Source organism: Podarcis melisellensis (genome assembly GCF_964234715.1).
Source record: "Podarcis melisellensis genome assembly, chromosome: 2".
Taxonomy (NCBI): domain Eukaryota; kingdom Metazoa; phylum Chordata; class Lepidosauria; order Squamata; family Lacertidae; genus Podarcis; species Podarcis melisellensis.
Window position 1 is genome coordinate 73085759 of NC_138529.1, and position 26368 is coordinate 73112126.

The window sequence follows — 26368 nt, forward strand, 5'->3', positions numbered from 1 at the left end:
GTGGTAAGGGGGACGTCTGAGAGCCACTGATCTTGGTGGTTATGGCTTTCAGTAGGTGACAATATTGAAATGCTAGGTCAATCTGTGTCACATGAAAAATATTTAATTTAGAAAGTTTTTTAAATCTTGCTCCCGCTTAATAAGAGAGGTAGCTTGACGTATACAAACAGACAGACAGACACACATCAGTTAAACAGTTACCAATCACATTTGGAGGACTCCTATCTGGTTCAAGTAGGAAATGTTTCTTCTGTATAAATAATCTGCTTAAATACAGTACAGTTCTCTTAAAGGTGACTGTGCCATTATTTAACTGTTATAAATATCAGATCCTGACTGAATTATCTTTTGCTTTAAAAAAAAAAACAATTAGAAAACTACTGTTCTTGTCACAGTTTAGGAAAATATGCACCGCTGAATATTAAAGCTGCAGCTATGCTGGTGAAGAGAGTTACAAAACTTTAAAAGAAAATCTTCAGTGTATTGGAAGAATAGAATCCTGCATAGGTCATGGAAGTTGTTGGAGGCTAAAATCCATATGTGCTCACTTTTCCAGATGAACACAACAAGGAGAAAGAACATCAGTGGGAGCCACAGATCACTTCACAACACCTTTGTCACCAAACACCATGCTTGTCTTGGTCTTCCCTTCACCCCTGTGGGCTTCACACAAAAAATCCACATGTATCACAACTGGTCCAAATGGCTCACAAACAACACCCCCACAGTGTGGACAGGAGGACCCCAAGAATTAACCAATTACTTGTCCGCAGCCAGAAGCCCTGCCCCCGGGCAGAGCAGCGCTCTCCATTCCAGCCCTGGTAACAGTGACACACAAACTCTTCTCTCATTTTGTCCTCCTGCCAACGTCTCAATTGCCCTCTCACCAGCACTCGGGTTTGGTTGCCCTCTGCTACTGTTTGGATCTGGAAGGTGTCAGGGCTGAGGTGCAAATAGCTGTCCGAGTCCATCCATCGGCGAATGCAGCGGCCGTGGCTGTTGCAGATCTTCTGGCTGCAAAGTTTGGTCGCCATGGTCACGTTGACAATATAAGGGCCTAAGGTGCTATTCAGGTAGTCCTGAATCTTTAAGCAGTTGGTCTGCGAGGGAAACAGTTATTACAAGAGTTAATAGAGAGCTACAAATGCCAGAGAAAGTCTGTGATGCAAAACTAAATAAATCTATCAGAAAATACTGGAATTTAATGGTATTGGGGACTTGTTTATTCCTATTTGACTAGCACTTAAAATGTCCTAATTGAGGCTGGGGTCCTGTGGAATTGAATTATTATTATTATTATTATTATTATTATTATTATTATTATTATTTATACCCCACCCATCTGGCTAGGTTTCCCCAGCCACTCTAGGTGGCTCCCAATCTAATATTAAAAACAATACAGCATTAAATATTAAAAACTTCCCTAAACAGGGCTGCCTTCAGATGTCTTTTAAAAGTAGGAGAGTTGCTTATTTCCTTGACATCTGGTGGGAGGGCGTTCCACAGGGCAGGTGCCACTACTGAGAAGGCCCTCTGCCTGGTTCTCTGTAACCTCACTTCTCGCAGTGAGGGAACCGCCAGAAGGCCCTCAACGCTGGATATCAGTGTCCTGACTGAACAATGGGGGGTGGAGATGATCCTTCAGGTATACATGACCAAGGCCACAAAATCCTTGCAAAGGGGTTGATTCTGCCTTAAAATTATTCCCTTAGCATCACATGGGCGGGTCTGTGACAGGAGAGGTTTTGTAACCTGAACACTGGCTGCATACCAATGCCTAGCCCAAATTTTTCATGACAGTGGCAAATCTGTATCAGGGGTGCATCATTTCAGATTGTAGGAACAGGTTGTTTTTTTTAAATACCCCTGGCAAGAGCTAGGATGTCAAGGAAAAGACTAGTCTAGAATCCTCCCTGACATCTTTTTTTTTTTTTACACACAAGGAATTTGTGTATCTGCAGATGTGCATATATAGAAGAGCAAGCAGCAGTGTGTGAAGTTAGAACATTTTAAATACCCCATGGTACTCTCTGCTAGTCTTTTAAGTAGCCAGTATACAAAGTAGAACCTCAGCTTCCTCCCTTTGCCCATCAGCTGATGCCGAACAATAAACAAGAGAGATAAAAGAAAAGAATGAGTAAGAAAAGCAGCCTCAAGGGCTACCATTAAAATTACCCGGTTGCGAGAATACTCTGCGTCTCCCCAGAGTACAATGCCATGAGCCCCCAGGGCTGCAGCCTGCCCAATGGTGTACACCAAGTCTGTCTAGAACAACAGAAACCAGCACACATTAATTTGCAAGTTTACGGTAAATACCTAAGCTGTTTCTGGTGGATGTCGAGCACCAGAATATATTTGGTATAATATTTCTCATAGAACTGTTCCCCATACATACAAAGATCTGAGTCAGTTGGCTTATAAAGAAAGATAGCTTCTACATGAGTTTATAAATCATAATGTTGAACTGAATAAACACAGTTACGAATCTGGGTTCCTTTTTGTTTGACTTCTCATTTCTGAAGCTTTGGGACAAAGCCTTCTAGATATTGTTGGACTTCAACTCCAGCCTGCATGGCCAGTGGTCAGTATAATGAGAGTTGTAATCCAATAAGATCTGGAGGGCCCAGGTCCAGGTTAGCCACCCAGCTTCAAGACATTTACCAGTATTTCCCTTTGCTCAACCATCAGGGCTACAAACTTACAGGCAACTCACACACTACTTGTATGAAATCAAGCCCTCTAATGCATGTTTTTCAGAAGTGCTCAGTACAGGCAGCAAGGGCTGGGAAAGAAGAGCCAAGAGTATTGGTAGCAATTCCCAGCTATTCACTAAAGCTTTAGCAAGGGCACCCCATTCCACTGCTGCCTTCTCTTTGGTACTGCCCCCATGGATAAGAGAGTTGCTGGCAACTTCTGGATCGCATCTCCTTTTGAATTAAAAGCAAAGACCACCAGGAATCTGACATTCGCTCGCAGTTTGGATATTCTCTATTGCTGCTGTAGTCAAGAACAAACACCCAAGCTGTGGATTGTGTCCAGTGCTGCAATAATGCGACTCTGCTCAACGCAATAGGACGTCCTATCCTCTCCCTGCACATGCCCCCCCCAAATATGCTCTGGAAGGTCCTCTGGGTGGATTTTGAGGGTGCACAGGGGCTGCAGAGGAAAGGAGAAGGAAGTTTGATTGAGCAAACAGAAGCCTGTTGCATGAGCAGAATGGCACCACTGTATACAGCCCAATACGGCCACTGCTGATGCTTGAATGGCTAGACAGGAATATCAGTCTCACTTGAGGCTAATGACACTGCACAGTGTAAGGGAAGACTGTGTGTGTGTGTGTGTGTGTGTGTGTGTGTGTGTGTGTGTGTGTGCATGGAGCATGAGTAGGAGTAAGTTTATTGTCAAACCATAAACCTAATCCATTTCGCTTTCTGTGCAACAGAAGAGGTTTTTGTGAAACAGTAAAATTTCCAGTCCTGAAAAGAGATGGAATAACATTTCCCAACACAGCACGCACACACGCACACACACACACAGACACACATTTTAAACATTTTTATGACTGAGTATTACACGACCATAGAAAATCAAGATTCCTAATGGATCTCTACTCCTGCCACAGGGCCCAAAATATTTGAGAATTGCTCACGCAGACACACTTAATTGGCACGTAGTTGGAGGGGAAGAAAACCACGGCAAGCATGGCCAGTAAAGTGGTGTGAAATCTGAGTGCAGGTATTAAATGTTCAACATTAGTGCCATGTGTATCAGATTTAATAGCGTATGTTGAGAAGGGATGTTCACATGCTGAAGGAAGAGTGTGTGTGTGTGTGTGTGTGTGTGTGTGAGAGAGAGAGAGAGAGAGAGAGAGAGAGAGAGAGAGAGAGAGAGAGAATATGAATGAATATTGGAAGTGTCATCTCTTCCAACCCCTTGTAATAGTTACATTAAAAAAAAGGATGCCATTCATCGTGGAGTCACTTTAGATGAAGAAGGTATTGAAATGTTTGCAATAAATATTGTGCTTTAATCCAAACAAAATAGGTCTCTCCCAATAGCCCTCTCACCCTCTATTTGCTTGCATCACCATGGCCAGGAGTGAAGTTGGTGGCAACTCACACAGTCCTGAGATAAACTCAGAAATCAACTAACACCTTATCTCTTTTCCATTCCTCTTTGCCACAAGGCTCCTTCCTTTACTGGCTACCATTGATCCAGAGCTCTAACTAAGATTCAGACTCAGTTCACAACCTCGCTGCGCAGTAAATCTACTGGGCCTCAAAGCATGGACACTACACACACACACACACACACACACACACACACACAGTGTGCAGTTTAGGAGCAAAGGTAGGGAAGAGGGCAAGTATCTCACCTGAGACAACTCCTTCATCGTGTAGGTGTAGAACGGCCTGGCATACGCAAAGACAGGGAGGGAATGTTGAACAGAAGGCAGCTCCGCCACTCTCAGGGCTTCCCCCACTTTGGCCCACACAAACTTCTTCCCTTGCGGAGAGGTCCTCAGGGCCTCCTCCATGTAGATGGAAGGGTAGAGGGCTTTGCTGTTCTCCCAGAGCCAGATCAGCTCGTTGTTGCGCTGCACTTCCAGCGGAGGGCAGTGCCCTGTGAAGTTCTCAAAACTATCCAAATAGTGGTAGTTGTAGCACTCTGGGAAGAGGTAGTAGCCCCACCAGCCCTGGGGGCGGAGAGAGCGGGCCAGCTGCAGGGTCTTAGACATGAATTCCTGGGCAGCCGTCTCAAATTCCCACTTAGCCTGCACTTCGGCCTGGGCATCTGACAAATGGCGATTCTTTTGCCTGACGAGCTGGACAGACATGTTCCGATAGACGTTTTTCTTGTCCCAGTTCCTGACCCACAGGGGCCTCCAGTTCTCCCAGTCTATCACAGAGAGGCCCGCAAAGGAGCTGGAGGGCATGGCTGCCGTCAGGTCGCTCTCCATCTGCTCCAAGTGCCTTGTCAGGCTGGCGTTCTGAGGGCAGCCGCCGTTGACGGCAGTGGGCGGCACCGTTGTGTTCAAGTAGTAGGGATACAAGCCCAGCTGGTCGTAGTAGAAGATTGTGACGTTGTCACCCACAAAGACTTCCTGGGCATTTGCCAGGATGCTGTAGGAGTCCAAGCGGAGGGGCACCCCGTAGGCAGCCGAGCACCGGGCGGTGGGCGCATTCCAGGCCACCAGAAAGGGGCTCTCTTTGACAATGGGAGGCAAGGACGGCTTCAGGTCGGGAGATGCCACAGGCAGGTCTGGGAACAAGAGCAGGAGCAGCAGGAGGGCATGGCGGCTGAAGGGCTGGCACAGCCTCAAGGGTGCGGATGCCCACACGGGTGGCCCGGCTGAGCACGAGGGTGCTGCATCGCATGCAATGCTGCAGGAAAGACAAGAGGCCCGTCAAGAGTTACATGAGCATGATGCTGACTGGCCAGGTATTCTAAAACAAACCCAACCGTATTCCAATTTGGAAGTTTGGTTAACAGCTAACAAATCAATTTCCCCATGCAGCAATGTTCGGAACTCCCCAGGTGCATTTTGCTACTGCCACGGGTCCAATTTGTGGGATGGAAGCACCCAAAATGCTAATTCAATGGGTTAATGCTCACAAGGGCTATAGAAATCTGTGCTGTCACATGCCCAGAGGCAGTTATTTCAGTTGGTACAGTTATGGCAGTTAGTCTTTCATGTGAGAGCAGCTGAACTGTTGTGCTGCTGACTGTCTCAGTTAGTCTGTAATAGTATTTATCTTAGATATGTAAGATATATTAGCAATGTAAGTTAACACCTACCTACGTTGCATATTTTAGTTTGCAAGTTGCAAGTACATTAAGTAAAAGTTATACATTGATTAAGCTTTAAAAGAGTGTGTCTTGGATAGTTTTGGGGGAAAGCAAAGTGATTAAAGGGTCAAACGCCCCAGGTGTTTAATTCCCCCACAATTGCAGGCCCAATTGCAGAAATCTACGTGGAGATTTCTGGGCACCATGTTGGCAATTGACATCTCCATCAAGCCAGCTAACTTGTGTGCAGCAAAAGACAAGCATCTTGTTCCTCTGTGCGAACCATGGGGCAAAATTAGAATGAGTTTGCTCTGCCTGTCTTCAGCCCTGGCTCAGCCTGCTGTTGGCCACCCTGCCTCCTGCCTCACTAACTAGTGCTATATATGTAAAGCCTTCTTTATCATAAATGTTTTCATCCGACAGCCACGTTACAATCATAGAACTGTAGAGTTGGAAGGCAGTGAATGCAAACCTCCAAGAAAGGAGAGCCTGACCACCCCTTGTGGGAGTCTGTTCCACCGTCAAACAGCTCTTGCCGTCAGAAAGTTCTTCCTTTCGCTTGTGAGCATCACAGAGCCTCTGAAGACTCCAGCTGCAAAAAGCACAAATGAAACCTTGCCCCTTCCCTTGTTTTTGTCTCACATCCCAGGGTCAGGGGTCAAAAGCAGACTGGGTAGGAAAAGGACAACTGGTGGCAAACTCAATGGGTGAGTGGTGGCTTTTTAAGGGCTCCATTCTCTCCAAATCAGGTCTGAAAGGAAAGCTGCCTTTTTGTTAATTGCCGCGGCTGCAAGAGGTTTCCCTCCAGCTAATTTGCAGAGTAATTCAATTTGCAGCATACATGAGGGAGGGAAGGAGAGCTGCTGCTGCTACTCCTTAGAGGCCACCCGGCTCCAGGGTCACAAATCTGCTCCCAGTGCTATTTATCCAAGTGCCTAAATGGTGGCCTCCCTTTGCTGTGTCGCTATAGCCTTGTCTGTTTTGTCATTAGCAGTTTTCTCTGTTTAAAACAGGGAAGGGGAACCTGCATTAGCAAGACTCCAGCTCCCATCAGCCCCAGACAGCATGACTAGTGGTCAGGGATGATGGGAGCGTGAGTCCAACAACCACCTTTGGAATACAGGCTAGAGGGCCACATGTTCCCTAGCCCAGTTTATAATTTAATCCATTGATTTAAAACAAAAAACAAAACAAAATCCTGATGCAACTTTAGGGTTTATAAAATAACATGGATATACATTCTGAATCGAAGCTCCAGTTTGTTGTTGGCACATTCAAGGTGCTCCCTCCCCCTTCTACCACTGCAAGCATCCCGTTCTCCCCTTCTCAGTGAGGCCAATTCCACCAGGAACTGAGTAGTCACATTAACCTCATTCTGCATAGGCCACAGAGCAGACATCTGATGATTACAGCTTTCAATCATTGCTGACCTGCATTAAAGCCTAGTATTTCCCTGGAGGTGAAGCGCTTCTTAGTCAAATGCATTACCCCACTAATGTCCAGAGCTCTCAGAAAACCTTGTATAACATGGCAGGGCAGAAGCAGCGTGAAAGCCAGAAAGTTCGTAACGTTTGATAAGATAGGGGCGAGGAACAAAGCGCCCCCATGTGAGCTTTTGCAGAGCGGGGAATCAGAGGCTTATTGAGGGACTGGGGGGGCAGAATATCAACCAGGATGAAGGGTAGAAAGAGGCCTCTGGGTGGGTAGGAGCCAGTGGAGCGTGCCCAGCTTGAAACTCTGCACATGGGCAGAGGACGGAGGGAGGGAGGCTGGGCAGGGGGCACAGAGAAATCAAAGGCAGTGGTGGTGGTAACGCTGCTGTACAGGGAGGTCCCGGTTCAGATCCCATCTGACTGCTGAGCTAGCCATGTGGCCACTTCCCTGAGTGCTACTCCACAGGGTTGTTGTAAAGGAGGAGGAAAGGCAGGTTGAAAAGTGATGATACCATAGTGCCTGGAAGGAAAAATCAAAATCTTCTTTTCCTCTTCCTGACTCCTCCCTATTTATTCTTCTCATAATCTCCACCAGATCTTTCATCCAGACCTGAAAAGGCCCTGAAGGTGTATTTGCATATTTAGAAGGGGAAATGCCAAAAAAGCAATCACAATGGGAGTTTAGTGGCTTTTTCAGAGATGATGACCAGAAAATAGGAAGCAATAGCCAAACCACCAATTAACTTACTTGGGGAGCAGAGTGCCTGTAAATGGGCCTTCCTTTTTCCTGCTTCTGTCTGTGGTTTAGATCTCCCAGATAAATGCTATAAGCCACTCAGCATCTCTCTAGCCCCTGGATCTACAGTGAAATCATCAAAAATCAGGAGCTCGCAGCAGCGCCAGCGTAGTGTGCCATGCTGCCCTCTGTTTAAGGACAGCAGCACCACTTTCACCAAGCAACCCAGGAGCAGAATAAGCTTTCCCCCAAGCTGTAAAGGAGAAGTTGCTTTTATCTGAACCCAAGCTTCAGAAGCACTAACTAGACCTCCAGGGAAGATTAAATGGCAACACTGGATACAGAGCTAAGATTTCCTTCTGGAGAGTCAAAGCTCTCAGTGCAGCAGATTGTATGGGAGGGAGCGGGGGGGGGGGGAGTTTGTTCCCAGAAGAAAGACTTCCCCCCTCCTCCTCTCTAAGCAGTGGGGATGGAGAACAAACTATAATTAAATACTACCTAGCCTTCCGTCTCAATGGCATAGCAATTCACCCACTTGACTCCCAAGACATAATTTACATCTCAGGAGTGTTCCTAAACAGTGAGTAAATCTACCAGAGGGATCTACTCCAGGGGAGCCATGAAAACAGCATTTAAATACTTGCCAGCTAGTTTCTTCTCCTCACCGGGGTAGCGTATGTGATTCACATCCCATGCACCAATTTTATTTAATAATGCACTAATATTTAATTATAGTGCTTTCCCCCCTGAAATGTTCAAAGTGCTTCTCATGTGTCTCAGTAATCCTTACAGCGCCCCTGTAAGTGCTGGCATTATTATCCCCATTTCGCAGATTGAAAGCGAAGACTGAGAGGAGGGCATGCCTAAGGCCACCCAGTGAGCTCAGAGCTTAAGGAGATTTCCTGCTCATAATTCATGCGCTTGCTACTGTAGATGCCAGCTCACTTAAGTTCTGAGAAGGCTGCTGGAAGGATGCCAGGCAACTTTGTGGCAGAGCGATAAACAGGATAACATGGTACTCCCTAGTGTGCCAATGCATACATATGCATGTTCATATGTCTTACATGGGTAAACAGGTATTCGGGGGAGGGGACAGATTTGTGATGCTACTCTTGGGATATTTACTGGAGAGGGCAGACAGAATTGCATTTGTTTGATAACCTGGCTTAATTCAGGGGAAATTTTTTAACACAGACCAATCTTGATGTGCTTGTTCCAGAGAGCCAGCAATAACCACACTGCTGCGTAGTTGTGATATTTATTTGTAAATGAACAGAGGTTTAAATGATAATGTGACAATATAAATGAGTTAAAAGCAGCATCGCAGCTTGAAATGCCACTGCAGAAACATGCCAAAAGGAAAGGATTGGTAATGCTTCCACTGCCAAGCCCACCACCTCTTCCTGGACCACTCAATTCCTGTTGCAGAAATGGATCATGGAAGAGAATAGCGACAAATTGCAAGGCAAAGACAAGACTTTGCTACAGGAAAGTGAAAGAACCAGAAAAGGGGGTCGGGGGGTTCACATGCAAAGTTGTAGTTTCCCTGTCTTGTAAGAGCCGGATTATTTGTGTACTTCCAAGGTGGAACCTACACACATATAAAAAATGCTGTGGAAATGCTTTGAAAAAACAACAACACGTTTTGAAAAATACTTTGAATTTGGCATAGCTCACGGTCGCCATCTTGTGTCACATTTGTATAGTGCACTTTACAACATACGTATTCAAAACACCTTATTTGCTGCTGTATAGCTGAGTCCCAAGTCTTATGTGGAGTTGATGGGAATTGAACCGGAGGCCTTCAGCACAGAAAGCAGATGTTCCACCACTGAGCCGTGGCCCCTTCTCTGTGTGCAGTTACAAGAGCAGCCAGAAGGACTTGCTCCCAGTGTAACAGAAGTGGCGCCCATGGGAACACTTTTCTGGGACTAACAGCAGCCTGGGGGAGAGGAAGAACCTTCACAGGGATCATAGAACTGTAGATGGTGGTCATGGATAGAGCCCACCATGCTGCAAGCCTGGCGATTCCTTCCCACCAGCTGTTTTAAGGTTTTGCACAAAGATGCACCCTCAAGTGACAGTTTCAGCATCATGCGCACTTCCATCTCGAGGCGAAAGTTCCCATGCCAATCATCGTTAATTATAAAATTGCTATTCTACAGAACGTGCATAGGGCTGTGCCAAAACCATTGTTGCAGGAGTCTATGGTGAAGTCATCCCTAAATCCTGGCCTGTGCCAACTCTCCCCTTTCAAACAAATTAATGAGAAAATTTATTGTGGGAAAAATAAGAGGCCTTGTGATGGAATGGCAGTTGTGTTACTGGTGCCATAGCAGCAAACCAGCCTTTTGTGCTAATGTAACTTCCTGGGCCAAGTTTACAGTTACAACACAAACCTACAGGTTGTCATAATAATTGCTCTGTCACAATGGCCATTAACTATTCCTGCCAATTCTGTGTGGGTCCACTGACCCCTGGGGGCCTCGTGTTGAGGCACTTAGTTCTGATGGCCGTTAAGTGGATCCCATACAATGATATATAGGAGGGTGTGTGTTCAGCATCAGTTGCTCTTTAGAGAATGGTAGCATCAATGCTCTGGGGCAGCTATTGATTCTTTAAGCTGTAAATCCAGGTGGAGTTTCTGGAGAGACTATGACAGATACATAAGACTGCCTCCCACATGATCCCGTTTTCCATAAAGCTCTTAGCTCATCGGACATTGCCCTCAGCCATCCTTTTAAAAGAATTAATATTACATTTGTGCCTGAAAATACAAAAACATCATGCTGAAAACTAGGTAACAGTAAGTATTCTCAGGTGTAGGATATAGCAAAAAAGTTAACCTCTGAACGGTATGAAAACTTTGTGAAGAAACTTTGTAAGAAAAACAAAAACAACCCCCCCTGTGCTAGGGTAGCATCCTGCCTGCCAGATGAGTGCTTTGAAATTGCTTGCTAGAGAATAAATTAGGACATGATCCAGCAAAGGTTAAGGACTCAGGCAACCACACAGAGCAGGATCACTGGTGTAATGCAAAGAATAAAGAAAAAACAAGATACATTTGATGCCTTTGAAAACATTTTGCTTTCTTTCTCAGTTTACTCCTCTCACCACCATCACATTCTATTTATTCTTCACACGTTTCCAGCATTTTCTGAGCTTGCAAGAATATAAATAACAAATATTCAATTATCAATGTTTTAAGCAAGGGATGCATTGAATTCCATGCAAGTGGGGCGGGGGCACACTTAAGTAATGCTAAGCATCTCCATGTCTGTAAATGAGGGTCCTGTGAAGTTTATTTTCATAGATTCTGGTCTCCCTCTGAAGTAAAAGGCAGAAAAATAAACACTACAAAACAGGAATTTATGCACAACAATGCTACAGTTTAAACATTTAAAACTGTTTTTAAAAATTGGAGCTGTTTACCAAATTGTTTATAGGAGGACACAAGTCAGGTGTGTGTCTTTGTGTGTGTGTGTGTGTGTACGCACGCGTATACATAAGAATTGTTCTCTCTCATTCTTATGCATTTCATGGCAAATAAGAGGCAGGCTATTTTACTTCAGTCATTTAACAATTGCATTTCAAAGGGAAGGAAGTCACATAAAATTCCAGAAACTCTACAAACTACAATTATCCATTAAATAAGCAGTAGGACGAGCCACAGAAAGAATGTGATCAGAAAGGGAGACACAGATTCTCTTTCCTGGATGTTCCAACATTAGACTATAGGAGTAGAGGGAAAGAGTACAGATACTTTAAAAGCAAGGAAGCAGCAATTTTCCAAAGGCTTCAAGATATCCTGGCTGCTTGTATCAGAAGCAGAAAGCATTAATTCGCCAAGCTCCTTCTGTGTCTTCATTCCATCAGCCACTTTTACGAATGAAGAGAATGGGAACCCACTCTGATTTTAAAAGGCAGGCTTTCGGAAGACTAAAGAGCCTGTGGCAAACTTGCATCTCTGCAACTCATGACTTCAAACCTCCCCCACCCCCAATGTCCATGTGAGCGGTTGGATTAAAGACTAGCCTCTCTCTGGCTGCTGCTAGCTCTGACAGGTGAATTTCCAGCGCAGCCCTAATGGATTTCCCACCTCTTTTCCAAAGAACAATACAAAAACAACTGCTCAGCCAAACAAAAGAAAACATGTGGGGAGGGAGGGGAAGGGGCACCTACCTGAAGAGTTTTGCAGCCATGGGACCCAGCCACCTCCTCCTGGCCCCTCCAGTGCTCTGTCTGCCTCCTAAGAGTCAGGCTCAGACCTGGGAGATGAGGGCACCTGCTACGCCAGCGCCCTCCGTGGGTCCCCTCTGGCTAGGACCAAGCCCTCTATTTTCTCAGGCTGCCTGAGTGCCTCTCGCCTGCATCCCTGCCAGATGCCTTTGCACATCAGTTTTGTGCTCAGAGACACCCAGGAGGTGGTTCCCTAGACCAAGGGACCCGGAAGGGAGGGGGAACTACCTGTGGCTGCTCCCCCCTGCATCTGAAGTGGTACAGCCCATGTCTGTGTGCTCGGTGGACAGCTGTGTTTATTGTGAGCACCTCCTCCAGGCTAACCTCGTGCTCGAGTGCCGTGTGTGCTCATTCAGTCAAACAGAAAGCTCGCCTGCGCTCGACCCCGTGAGAAAGGACGGGCGGGCGGCGGCAGCCACTTTTGTCCTGTCTTCACAGCCTCTCTGAGCAGACGGCAGCAGCCTTGCCTTTGTAGCTCCCTGGTTTTCCTTTGCTCCGATGCATTTTACAGCCCCCAAGCAGCTGTGATGTGCAAAGGGACCCCGCGGGCTGCCAAGAGAGACAGTCGCTCCAAAGTTCCAAACCGAATAGGCTGCGCTTGCCAGTTCGGAACAGGAGTGCTAGGCGGCGTCTTAACTTGCAAACCTTGGAGAGGGTGGCATTACAGGGATGGCCAACTCCCAAGAGACTGCGATCTACTCAAACAGGCAGTGATCTACCCCACGCCCCCTTTTGAGGGGTTCAGGTCAAAGTTGTTGAGCTTTTTTTGAGAGGAGATTCTTTGGGGAAGCCAGTGATCTACCAGTGATCTACAATGGACATTCAGGGGTCTACTGGTGATCTGATCAAGATCTACCTGTTGGACATGCCTGGCCTAGGCATCTGGAGCCTGAAGCAAACTACATAATCACATACACACACCCTGCCAGGGAAGAAGGGGTGAGTGGGAATCTACGGAGAAAGGAATAAAGATCTACATCAGGATCTGCTGTCCCTGTGGGTCCTGCCACCCTAGGCGATTGCCTCACCTTGCCTCATGTGGGCCAACTCTGACAACAGGTCTGAGACTTTAAGTCCCAGGATCAGTTAAGATAAGAATTGGAATGTATGTTTTTTAAAGGAAAATCTTTGTCTAGAATTCATGAGCCCAAACAAGCTTACACTGCTCTTCTGCTACTGCACGACAATGAGGTTGTCTTGGGAATGTGTCAGACAGTCTTTTATAGGTTGTCCCTACCCTCTCCAGAAACAGTAGATCATTCATAGATGGTCCCAAAAGGAGGAATATTCTGGAGGTAGATTCTGTCAGAGCTACTGCACATGTTAGGATTAGGTAACCAGAGAGGTCGCCTTCATGCCCTACTTGTGGGATCCCTAATAGTATCTGGTTGGCCATTGTGCAAAATGGGATGCAGGACTAGATCGATTGTCTGACTTAGCAGGGCTCTTCTTAGGTACACCTAAACACAGGTGCAGAGCAAGAAAGGCTACTGATTCTGCTCTAGAAAGCCAAGGTATAGATTTTTAAGTGTTGGCCCTGGTGCGGTGGGGGTGAGGGAGAAGACCCCCGCTGCTTCAGGGAACAAAATGTCCCAGACTGGCACCGAAAACTAACTACAACCCCACTTTTATATTGCTTTCTGACCCTGGGACCTTCTTAAATGGAATGTCTTTCCAGAGTTCAGTTTCAAAACTGCCTCCATGCCTTAGCATTTCTGGGAGGACCAAATGGTGCAGGGTGGGAATCAAGCCCAAACCTTCCAATGAATTTCAAGTAGGCAACTGAAGCAAAACTGGCAGGAAACAAGGGCCAGATATTTCACAACTGGCTGTCTGGATCAGAGAAACGGTGCTTGGACTAAAGGCTACCTTAGCCCATTGCCAGTCCCCCGAGGCATCAGGTGCCATCTGGTTGGAGGGAAAGAACAGCGCAGCATGGAGGAAGAGGAGTGGTCAAACGGCTCTGCCAGAGATTCCCAGCACATGTCATGGTGTTATACTCCATTAGTGACAAATCATAATACGTTTGCTCCACCACAACAGGAAGAAAGGCGCATCCCTCCCCTGCAGTGGTGCCTATTGGGCAAGAGACTCTGGGGCAGAAATCCAGGGCCTCACTCTGCAGAATGAGTAGCCCCCCAATAAAGCACACAGAGCGTAGGACTGGCTTAGGACATTCTGAACTAATACACATTACCATAGCAAAATAATACAGAAAAATACAATGCATAAAAAACCTCAGTGAGAACAACAGCTATTTTATATGGTTTTCATTTATGTCTTTTACGTATTGTACCTTTATTGTATATTTCTTTGGGGCTAAAAGGTGGTTTATCAATACACCATACCATACTATTTACAGAGGGGGTGAGTGGAAGACAATACAGTCCAGAGTCTAAAGCTACCTAACTGCTCTGCTGCCTCTCTTCAAGGCATAACAGCAACCCAAAGCATGAATGAATACATTATGACAGCATTTTAGTCTACCTTGCTTCACCTAGTGGCTACACACAGGAAATTGGTGAAACAAACACCACCAGGCTGAAAGATTGACAGGCCAAATAGTGGAGCATAAGCATGCATCTCTAAATCTCCTTAAAATATTGGGTCTCTCCCACCCCCCTTTCCCCCTCAGTTTAATATTCTCTTGTTACACAGGTTGTTACACAGATCAGTGTGAGTTTCCAGAATGGCTGATTTTTCTACAATCTGCCATGTTGGTGCAAGGAAGGATAGCCCATATCTCAGCTAGTGATCAGGGCCAGCCCATGACATTTTGCTGCCTGAGGTGAAGCAACAAATGGAAACCCCTCCCCACTGGTCAAGGTTCACATCACCAAAGAGGGGCCAAGTTATTTTGGCACCTGAGGCAGAGAATCCCACAAGTGCCTCTCAAGCTCCTTGGCAGTAAAAGTGCAGTCATAATAAATTAAATAGCTGACAATTTGCTGCCTTTTCCTGACACAACCCAAATCAGCTGCTCAAGGCTGCCGCTTTCCTCTGCCTAATGGTAGGGCCAGCCCCGTTAGGCATCAATATTTGTGCAATGCTTCAGTGGAAATGCAAAGGGGCGAATTCCTTATGCTTAAACAGTGAATGTGTGCCTGGTGTGCCTATTCTCCAAAAGCATGTATATACTCTGCAAATCCTTGTGTGGCGGTGGTTTGGTATATGCGTGCAATTGTTCAAATTTACTCTTTAATTAAAAACCCAAGCTTGCCACTCCAGCAGATGTAGGAAAAACAGGAAGTGGTCTGTTCTGGAACGGCAAGTAACAAAACAAAGTGAGCGTGACAAAAGTGTGTGGGTGCGGACCCAGGCGTAGGCATAACTGAAACAACACTTCTGCGATGTGTCCTGCTCAGTTTGCTAGTCCCAAAGGATATCTAGCATATGAGAGAATTGGGGAAACCTGACCCAAACGGCTTCTTGGTCATTCTGATCAGAAAACAAGGAGTCACGCTCTACAGAAGAATCACAAGAGATTGCAACATGGTGAATCAAGAGAGTTATTAAAATGAGTGCGCAAGGATAGAAAAATCTGCACTTTGGACCAGCTCTTTTCCTGAACCGTATTAAGAAATTGAGGGCCAAGAATATAACACAGAAACAGTTAGGTTGGTGAGGCTGATTGGGTTAAACCAGCTAATTAATACTAACAAGTTAGAAGACTCACTACGGATGTATGGGGAGGCACGCTTTAAGTTGCCAATTCTACATATGATAAGGCTCCTGTATCTGTTAACAGGTGTGTACAAAGGAGAACTTTGACAGATGTAATTTCTCTTAACTTAACTATGGCAGAAAAGCCAGGCCTGCTACAAAACTCCATCCCATGCAACAATTAAATGGCACAGAACCCATCTCGTGCAAGATCTGTCAACATTTTACATTCCTGTTGTCTTCCTGTAGTTCTCGCAGTTATCAGTGCAGATGGCTTCACTGTCACAAATACTGGCAAGTGACAGGCAGACATCTGGAGGCTAGCAAGTGCTGCTGCCAATCCCAAAGTCTTTCATTTCACCAGACAGTTTCCCCTGGTCCTCAGCTGTCGAGACTCAGGCTAAAGGGCTGGTGACAATTTGGCTCTGCTGGGACGGTGCTCATTCCAAAGCTTTGCAGCTCTTGAATATGCTGAGTTAAATGAGAATCCCCATGAACCGTTGGGAATTGCAATTTCCCGAAGCATATACAGTCCCATCCCACCTGCTGTGGTTCGTTTCACAATCCAGCAAGATCGAAACGGTAGCTATTTGGTTTTTCCCCTTGGGTCCCCGATTTGCTCGCGGTTCTCGTGAAGCAAAACAGACTTCAAAACATTTTCGACAGCGGAAGACGCGGGAGTGGGGGAGAGAAGGAATGCACAGTACAAGTTCAGCAGAGGCAGTTTGAAGCCGCAAGAATCCAAGCTACTCCAGGGCTGCTGCTTTTCCTCCAGTGGAATAAAAAAAGGGGGGGAGGAAATAGTGCCACTATCCCCTTTTAAAAACACAATGGAAAATACCACCTGCTATACAAACAGTATGATTCATTTAGCTAATGGATTATGATAATATTTAGTGTTTATGTTACATTTTGGAGCAATCTAAACACTTCGCATAAATTTGCTCAGTTATTCTTCTAACCTACCTGTAAGGTAGGTTTGCAGCAACCCTGCATTGTGGATCATGCTTTCCAAGGTTTGGCACATCATTAGCGGCAGTAGTGCAATTTGAATCAGGGATCTTAGATTTAACTCAGTACGCCTAGCTTTACAAAGGGGCTGGAGTTCAGGGCCAGAGGCACATGTCATGGATGCTGAATGTCCCAGGTTCACTCCATTGAGAAGTCTCAGGCAGGATGGCTAGAAAAGAAGTTCAGTCGCAGCCCTGGTCAGGGGTGGGTAGAACATAGATTGGGATTGACTGGGTGGTTCGCAGTAGGATTGGCAAGTAAGAATATAAGGAGGACTCTGTTGGATCAGACCAAAGGCCCATCTAGGCCAGACTAGTAACCCATCCAGATACAAAAAGCCTGCCCTGAATGCAATAGGCCCCTCTCCCATTCTCGTTCCCCATTATTCAGAGGCATATCGACAGTGGTAATGGGAGCCAATATTTAACCACCGTAATTTGTAATGCGTGGTTGATTAATCCTCCATGAATTTGTTTTAAACCAAGTTGGTGGCCATCACTACATCTTGTGGTAGCAAATTCAAGGAGGGTGTCAGGGGCTTCTGTTGCCAGATGGTTTCACAACAGCAGGAACAAAATGGCTCCCAATCCCCAATTAGGTTGCTGACATCAGACCTGGGGTGGAGGGGCAGGAGTGGATTTTTGTGTGAATCTGTGCGCTCGCCTCTGCTCTTAAGGCCACATTTCGTGCCTGAGCATATGCTCAGGAACATTCTGCTCCTTAACTCCAAGTGCAAGTCATGCCATTCCCCCCTCCTTCCTCAATACACTGCTTTGCACCCAATTAGTGGACCTCAGGGCTTTGGCCTTTACTCTAGAATGGACCAACAGTCTGGCAGTATAAGGCGATTTCTTACGTTTCACCAGCTCTCCGTGATAAAAACTGCCTTAACTGAATCCTTGACATCCCAGAGGAGTCCCAGGCAAATGCACTCAACTATATTTGATCCAAAACTATTCCTAATTTAAATTTGGCCAGATGTGCATTCGTTATTTATTTATAGCTTCATCAGAACAAAAGCAATTCCCTTTGATTAACTTGGCACGCATATAATGTGTTGTTCAGCGGCAGGAATACCCCCTACAGCTTTTTCATTAACATGTACCAAGCGGAGATGAGCTGGCGCTTGATAGATTTTTGCACTGACATGCAGGTTACCACTTGAAAACTGTAATGTTAACATTTGTCCCATACCCAGAGCTGGCAGTTGAGCAATTCCTCCTCATTCAGGTACCCACCATCTTGAACTATCATTTCAGTAAAGCCAAAGGAGGTTCTAGCCTGATGGTTCTAGAATATAGTTGCAAAATGAAAATCAAGCTGATTGTCTCTGGCAACGATTGGCTAGCAAATTTCAAATTATATGCAGTTGTTCCAGCTGGGCTCTTGAAGAGTTGGGAGACATCTCTGGAAATCAGAAAATATGTGGTGATCAAAATAAGCAATAACAGCCAGCTTTTGGAAAATAAGAAAAAGTGATGGCTCTTTGTCAGCTTTTCCACAGCCGTTTTCCTTTGCTGCTGGAATACAGATTACAGGTGTGATACACAAAGCCATGACAAGCTATTCCTAAAACTTGATGACCCTGAAGGGTGTCCATTGTCACCACTACTATTCATATCGGTACTCGAAGTCCTCCTGATGAGGATAAGAAAAACAGAAGAAGTTTTAAAAAATTGCAGTCGGAAGAAAGGAACATAAAGTTAAAGCCTTTGCCGATGACTTGGTACTAACAACAGAAGAACCGTTAGTCAGTGCTAAGAAAGGATTAGAGGAAATTGAAGAATTTGGACAAGTAGCAGGTTTTAAATTAAATATAAAGAAGACAAAAATGTTAATCAAAAATATGGATAAAGAAATGGTAGATAAGATGCAACAACAAACGAGCATAAAAGTAAATATTTGGAAATTTGGTTGACCCCAAAGTTCATCAAGATTTTAATTCAATTTTTGATAGTGTATACAATATCAAGGATAGTTCTTTTTTCCAGATTAATTAATTGTGCAGAGTACAAAGGTTGGATCTTGTGAATGTGGCATTAGCTAGACTCTTCATCTCAAGGTCATAGGTTCAAGCCCCCATGTTGGGCAAAAGATTTCTGTATTGCAGGGGGCAGGACTAGATGACCCCCATGGTCTTTTCCAATTCTGTGATTCTATGAGTGTATACCAGAAGAATGTCTCAGTTAAGAGTCTTACACAAACACACACACAGGCTGGGAAACAAGGGAAGTGAACAGAACATAGCAAGATCTCCATCATTAGACCCTGATGATCAGGAGTACAGCGAAAAACATTCCTGTTTAGACAGGCCTACCCAGATGCTTAGAAATGCTGATGTGAACTTTAATCTGCTTTTAGTATTTTAACTTCTTATATGTTTTAATGTCCTGGGGGGAAATTCCTAACTTTTTTGGTTTTATATTTTTGTAAGCCACTTTGAGGTTGTTGCTGCTTTTTTAACAGTCAAGCGGTGTATACATTTTATGGAATAAGTAATAAAATAAATATTTTTAAATGGGGGGAAAATCAAGACTAGCCTTCCCTGTTTTGCAGGCCCTGCTACAGCAAAATAGGAGCAACTGGTGTTCTCTTCAGGAAGGAAAGGAGCAGAGCTCCCATAGATTAGAGATTCCTGACAAATAAAAATACCAAAGGGTAGGACTAGAGGGTTTTCTTGTGGCCAGTAACTCTTAAAAGAGGCCACCCTGGAGAGCACAGTCATGCAAAGCAGAATGGAAGAATGGAATAATTTCCTCCAAATAGATTGCAATCAAGGACTTCCCCACTACCTTTGTGTGCCTGATGATTCCCTTTGTGATACAGAATGCTAGCTAATAAATGTCTAGAAATGCAGCTGCCTGGGGAATCTCCTTCACACAATTGCAGGGAGAGATTGTAAAACAACTTGAGGTTTGCCCAGCTTGAGGGTTCTTTCCCATGTTCCTTTCTCATCTGGCCTTCTTCAGATGCACAGAGGGAGGGAGGGAGCTGTCCCATATTGGGGAGTTAAACTTGTAACCTTGGTATTATCAGCATCACATCTGTACTTTTTTTTTTGGTAGAATTTGATGGAGTTTTCAGGCATCATAGACCCTTCCAAGGTGGTGAATAACTGCCATGGTTTTCCTGCGAGGATGGTGTTTACAGTTTTGAGGTTAGTTAAAAAAAGGAGTAATCGGTTCTCCTTTTTTGTTGTGAAGAAAACTAGTCTGAAAACAGCAGACATGAGAAAGGTACCCTAGATAAGAAACCTGCTAAAATTTCAGGTCTAGGGAGAACCTTTAAATGTTAATTGGAAGGGTGGGATTCACTAATAGTAGTAATGTTAATAATAATAATAATAATAATAATAATAATAATAATGGTAATTTATCAATTCCACCCCACCCATCTGGCTGGGTTTCCCTAGCCACTCTGGGTGACTCCCAACCGAATATTAAATACACAATACAGTGTACAGCTTCCCTAAACAGGGCTGCCTTCAGATGTCTTCTAAAAGTCAGATAGTTGTTTCTTTCCTTGACAACTGATAGGAGGGTGTTCCACAGGGCAGACGCCACTACCAAGAAGGCCCTCTGCCTGCTTCCCTGTAACCTCACTTCTTGCAGGGAGGGATCTGCCAGAAGGCCCTTGGCGCTGGACCTTCTTGCTGTGTAACTTTGTTTGTGGGCACAGTTTCTGTGGCATTAGCTAGGTGCCCCAGGTGCTACTGCACACCAAGAAGTATTATGATTTTATGAGAACTGGTGGGGACATTGGAAACATGCTGTACTTCCCCTCATCCAAATCCTCCACAGTTGTTCTTAGTGGGGTGGGAGTAGGAAGAGACTTGAAAGTGAGAGCTCTTCTCTATGCAGCTATTCCTGACTGACTTCTGTGCCTCGGGGATACTGGTGCTGTCTGCACAGGTGTGTTCTAAGGCTGCCACTGGTGCAGTGCCCAGAAACCTTCCCCTTGCTCAGTTGCTTCCTGCAGTAAAAGCTCAAAAAGACCCTGAATGATGCTCTGCTGCTTGCTTCCACTCCTTGTATTGCCAGCCTCAGAGTGTGAGTGAACCTACATCTGTTGACTATCAAGCTAACATGGCTTCATTGTAGGTGGACAGTGGACACCCTGGTAAAAAAAATATTTTGAAATGGCCCAGAGAATAAGTAAACAACACCAGAAGACCAAAGCTTTCTATGTGTGTCCCTTACTATACAAGGTTCTCTGCAAAGCCTTTCCTCCTGCCTACCAGCCACTGACACTGATGTATCAAAATATACATCAACAAGCATTGACTAAACATACCGTAACTGGTAGAGTACTAGCAAGTAACAGTTGAGATATTGGAGAACTGTAAGACATTTGTCTTGTGGGTCTTCAACATTCACTCCAAGGCTGCCTTAGATGGGCAGACTTGAGACTTCATGGCATCCATGACAACCATAGGGCCCTCTCATTTGTTACTGGCCCAATGCATAAAGGAGAATACAATCCTCTATTTTGTCTTTGCCTCAAGGTGTGGGAGAAAGTTTCTGCATATAGTGCAAGCCAAAATAAGTCTGCTGTCAGGGTTAGACCATTTCCTGTTGAGGTTTTGTCACATGTTGGCAGCTACTCCTTGCAGAAATGGGATAACCATCCACATCAAAGATTCATGGGATCCAATAGATTCTCTCTCTCTCTCTCTCTCTCTCTCTCACACACACACACACACACAAACTACACCTGCCATTCACAATGAGAGGAAACACACTTGCTATTTATTTTGTAAAACCAACTGTAAAAGGGCGAGCTATGTGGCATGTCTAGTTTGGCTCTAATTTATCTTAGAAAGGCAAGATTAGTAGAAAGTGGAAAGTTTCACCCTAATCCATAAACAAGCCCAAGCTAGCCTGTTTTTCTCCTTGTCCTTACCCAATAGAGTCAAGTTGCAATCCTAGAATCCTAGAGTTGGAAGAGACCACAAGGGCCATCGAGTCCAACCCCCTGCCAAGCAGGAAACACCATCAGAGCACTCCTGACATATGGTTGTCACGCCTCTGCTTAAAGACCTCCAAAGAAGGAGACTCCACCACCCTGGCTTCTTCCTAACCATATGCTTACTAGAAACTTCGTCCCACTGAACTCATTACAACTTCCTGCTGTGTATACAGGTTTAGGACTGGCCTATCCAGCCCTGAGAACCTGTTGTGAGTTGATAGGGGAAAAGCAGCCCAAGGCTTTGCCAAACACTTGAGCTGACTAACAACTGTAGGTGAAAATGTGGATACGTGCGAAGGAACGCGTGCAGAACTCCCTAGTTGCAGTGAACATTTCCATCACAACTAGGTTCTAGTGAAGCATCCCACATATAAAGAGCAGCTAGAAGAGGTAGCTTTGTGTCCTGCATCCAGTTCAAAAATTCCTATTAAGAAAAATGGCCACATTTCAGTTGGCCAGCACCATCACGGAGGAATTAATGGGCTGCGCTTGTACTGTACAACAGCTCCTTTTCTTTCTTCCTCCTCTTTTGGCTTCGTTGCAGAGGCAGCCATCCACAGGAGACCACGATAATGAACCCCATTCTCTGAACTGTTTTGACATCTCTAATTGCACTGCAAGGCACTTTTGACATGTGTGGAAGTAAACAAACCATAAAAGGCGGTATAGAATCCATTGAACATTAAAGGATCCGGGCAAAGGACAGAACGGGGAGGCAACTCTGAGCAGATATGACAACAGCAGATTTCAGTTGGATTTCAGGTCAAATTGGTTTCAGTCTGGAATAGCTGCCTAGTATTCATTTGCTGTAGATTTCCACCCATGTAGCAAAGACTACAATGCTGCTACAGTCAGTTTAGTTTTGCCCTTGGTAGCAGCTGACACTAATCTCCAAATAATATTCTCCAGCTTGAGGCGGTACTGCTAACCGATCTTCCCTTAAATATCAAGCTCTCCTAAGCATGCCTACTTCTCCAGAAAATGAATTCATGCAGATATATTTAGGTTATGTATCAGGAAAGAGCACTCACTCTGGATTAGCAAACTGACATCATAATTTCATGTTCATAGCTAAACAAATCCTGCAATGATTTAAACAGCTGGATTCATAAGCTCAAATGTTGAAACACTCAGCTCAATCAGCCTGCCTTGCTGTTATCTAGCAGTTTCCAGGTCTGGGTCTCATCTGGCAGATGGCCGATTACATTTCAGAAGACTGCACAAAACATTTTTTCAGCAGAAGCTCAAAAGGTACCAGGTTTTTCCTTGAGCATATCCCAAAATACTAATTTCTTAATCGGGTTGTAAATATTTTTTATCATTTCAGGCTTCTTTTAAAACATAAACAATGATGTGTTCATTACTCACAGAACAGAACAGGTACAGCAATTTGTGGGAGACAAATCTAACAGTCAACTTGTTTCCTCTCTTAAACCAATGCAAGAAAAGCAACAGATGCACACCCAGATTGTAAGCCTGTTCTCATTCATGATAAAATTGCTTGCATTAACCTGGCTTAGCGAGGTAGTTAAAGGACTATAACATTATATATACTGTATATTGTAAAATGCCTGTGAATGCTTGCATTCCTGCGCTAAGGAGTATTTATGGATCAAAAGAGCAGTTAAGGCTCAAAGTACACATGGCAGCAATAGATTCATGTGTTTAAAACATGGATTTGCCTCAATCACAGAGTTTATATGGGGAGAGGAAGAAAGGGGGCATGTTTGCAGGGCCGCTTCTACAGCTGTAGTTAAATTGCCCCAAATTGAGGAGGGGAATCAGAGTAAAAGGGGTCTGTACATGATCTGCTGCCATCACATGTAGTTTAATACTTAGACTATGGCCACTAATGCGGCCAGTGTGGTGTCATGGCTACAGTTTCAGCCATGAAGCTCACATGTGGCGCCTGCCTCTGTCTGTAGTTTGGCTAGAAATTTGGGTGAATGTTGAGGACAAAACCACCTTTCTGCTACAACACCCTGGAGAGCTGCTGCCAGTTGACAATGCACTAAAATGGAAACAAGGCTCAATTTGGCAGGATCATTTCTGTTCATAACCATCTACATTCATAACCGTTGCAGTTATATTCACCATTTTCAGTTGATTATAGTATACTACCAGGCAATGCTACTAGCAATAAATAGCTAAGATTAGAGTGAATGCTTTTTTAGCCAATGAAACATGTGTTTCAGCCCATTTCCCAAAGAGCTAGAGAGAATGTTGGCAGGTCTGTTTATGTTGATAGAAGAGTTTTGATTTGAAATCCCGCTTTATCACTACCGGAAGGAGTCTCAAAGCGGCTAACATTCTCCTTTCCCTTCCTCCCCCACAACAAACACTCTGTGGGGTGAGTGGGGCTGAGAGACTTCAAGAAGTGTGACTAGCCCAAGGTCACCCAGCAGCTGCATGTGGAGGAGTGGAGACGCGAACCCGGTTCCCCAGATTATGAATCTACCGCTCTTAACCACTACACCACACTGGAAGGGTTTTTGATCATCATGGGGAGAAGTCAGACAAGCAAGTTCATATCCAACAGAAGCTGACTGTAGCTATCACCATGCCTGAGAGATCAAGTGGAACTTTTGTCTAAGCTGGTCCAGCACACTCCATGAACTCCACAGTCCACAATCCTTAGTGCACATCTGTGCTCATAAGAACCTTGTGCTTAGAGCAGTAGCATTTTTCAGGCAGCTCCTGGCCAGCTGCATGAGCTCAAGATACCTGTGGATGTCACATGTCGATCAGCTTTGGGCACTTCACTGAAAATGGCACTCTCTCTGTACATGGTGTGTTGGGGCAGACAAACCGTTCCGCCCCATGCCCTGCACTCAGTGATGGCAAAAGCCACCACAAATCGTTCAGCTGATGAACAGCATCTTCTACACAGCAAGCTCCACACAGCTGCTGCAAACCCTTTGTAAACCGCAAATAAAAATCTGATTGGCAGATCAACTGCAGTCCTGGGGGTTGCATAATGAAGGAAAAGAAATGCCGGGTTTTAGGGAGGTTTCCCCCCACCCCTCCTCCTTGAGTATTTGCTCACATATGTGGCAATCTCCACAGAAGTATTTTAAGAGAGGACACTTGAACAAGGACAGCATGTAAGGATTGGCACAGAAGAAATTCTGGAGAGGGAAATGGGTATTACGTATCCAAGTTTCCCCCAAGGTATCTGTGCTCAAGGCACATGAGGTCACGATTTTGCTGAAACTAAGGAGGTCTGGTCTGCCCAATGCCCAGATGAGAGAAGGTACCTGCAAACCCCATCTTAGAATCACTGAATTGCAGCGTTGGAAGGGACATCAAGGGCCATCTTTGCTTGACTGAATCAGGACATTATTGAGTAGGCTTGGTCATTTCGGTAATGGGTACAACATGATGCACAGGCAACCAGTACATGTTTGAAATTCATCTAGCATACAAAGCCTACCCAACAGCTTTAGGGTGTCTTCACTAAAACAAGTCTTAAACACACACACACACCAAGGTTCAGGTGCTGAGGTCAGGGGAACCATCAATATTCAGAAGAGATGGGGTGATTTTTTTCTCTATAGAATGGCAATTTCTCCAACTATCAAGCACAGATAATGAAATAAATACCTAGGGTGGAGTTGCTGGGCAGGGCAGAGCCTCAACAGGTTGCTGCAATGCCCCCCCCCCCGTTGATTTTGCCAGTTGATTCCAGAAGCAAACTGAGGGGTGGGCTTCATTCGTGTCTCCGTCTCTCTCTCCCGCCACTCACCCCAGCTCCTTTCAGTCGATGCGATCTTGAGAGGCGATAAGGGCTAAGAGATGCAAATGTCAAAGGGCGCGGCGCTAGCGGACCTACACACCTGGATCTACACCCCAGGAAGGGAAAGACCCGGGGAACGGGGAGAAGGGGCTCCTTGGGAAAAGCAGCCCCGGAGAAGGCAGGAAGGAAGTGGAAATGCAGTCGGAGGAAGAGGAAGAGGTCTCCAAAAAGTTGACCCACCACGAAGCAACGCTCGAAGCCCACCGAGACCCATTTCAACAGGTAGAACGGCAACCCCCTGGATTTGAACTCAGCTCCCAAGAGGACGCTGGTATTTGTATTGCCCGAAGTCTTTGCAAACAAAGGAGTCACTGAGAAACTCGAGAGAGGAAGGGAGCGGGGAGGTTTCCGCTCCCAACAGATAGGAAGGACCGGCTTAGCAGACGCCGCGACGCAAACGTACCTTTGCCGCGTCCTCATCTCTCCCCGTCCAGGCATCCAGGGCTGGACCGCTGCCTGAGTCCCGCCGGATCCCCCGGCGCCGCTTACCTGGGGGAGGAGGGCACAGGACCGCCCCTCACCTGCTGGCCCCGCCCACCCAGCACCGGCCCCGCCCACCGCCTCACCTGGCCGCGAACCCTGCCCGCTCACGCCCGGGAGTCGTCAGAAGTTGGTGCTTCTGGGAGCAGCTCAGCGATGTCTTCACCTGTGACTCATCTCTGAGTAAGCAGGAAAAGGCTCGTGAACTCGAGGGTGGGACATGGGGAAAGGGAGGGAGGCAGTCACAGAAGA

At 45.5% G+C, this 26368-nt stretch overlaps 1 protein-coding gene across 1 annotated transcript; it reads right to left on the reverse strand.

The window, feature by feature from the left end:
- Window positions 1–81: 81 nt before the first annotated feature.
- On the reverse strand, window positions 82–26170 carry LOC309363825 (hyaluronidase-4-like). Its single transcript, XM_081900305.1, has 4 exons — window positions 26040–26170; window positions 4376–5384; window positions 2176–2265; window positions 82–1100 (listed from the first exon to the last, which is right to left on the reverse strand). Exons 1-4 carry the CDS (start codon window positions 26072–26074, stop codon window positions 708–710), a joined length of 1527 nt encoding a protein of 508 aa, XP_081756431.1. The 5' UTR covers window positions 26075–26170; the 3' UTR covers window positions 82–707.
- Between the last annotated feature and the right edge of the window lie 198 nt (window positions 26171–26368).

Bases quoted from the DNA above. Each gene is read 5' to 3' on its own strand.
- LOC309363825 (XM_081900305.1), bottom strand. From the start codon at position 26,074: ATGCCTGGACGGGGAGAGATGAGGACGCGGCAAAG. The intron at 2,266-4,375 runs GTGAGATACTTG...CTGTTGTTCTAG, and splicing joins CGATGAAGGAGTTGTCTCAG to ACAGACTTGGTGTACACCAT. The intron at 1,101-2,175 runs GTAATTTTAATG...TTTCCCTCGCAG, and splicing joins CAGAGTATTCTCGCAACCGG to ACCAACTGCTTAAAGATTCA.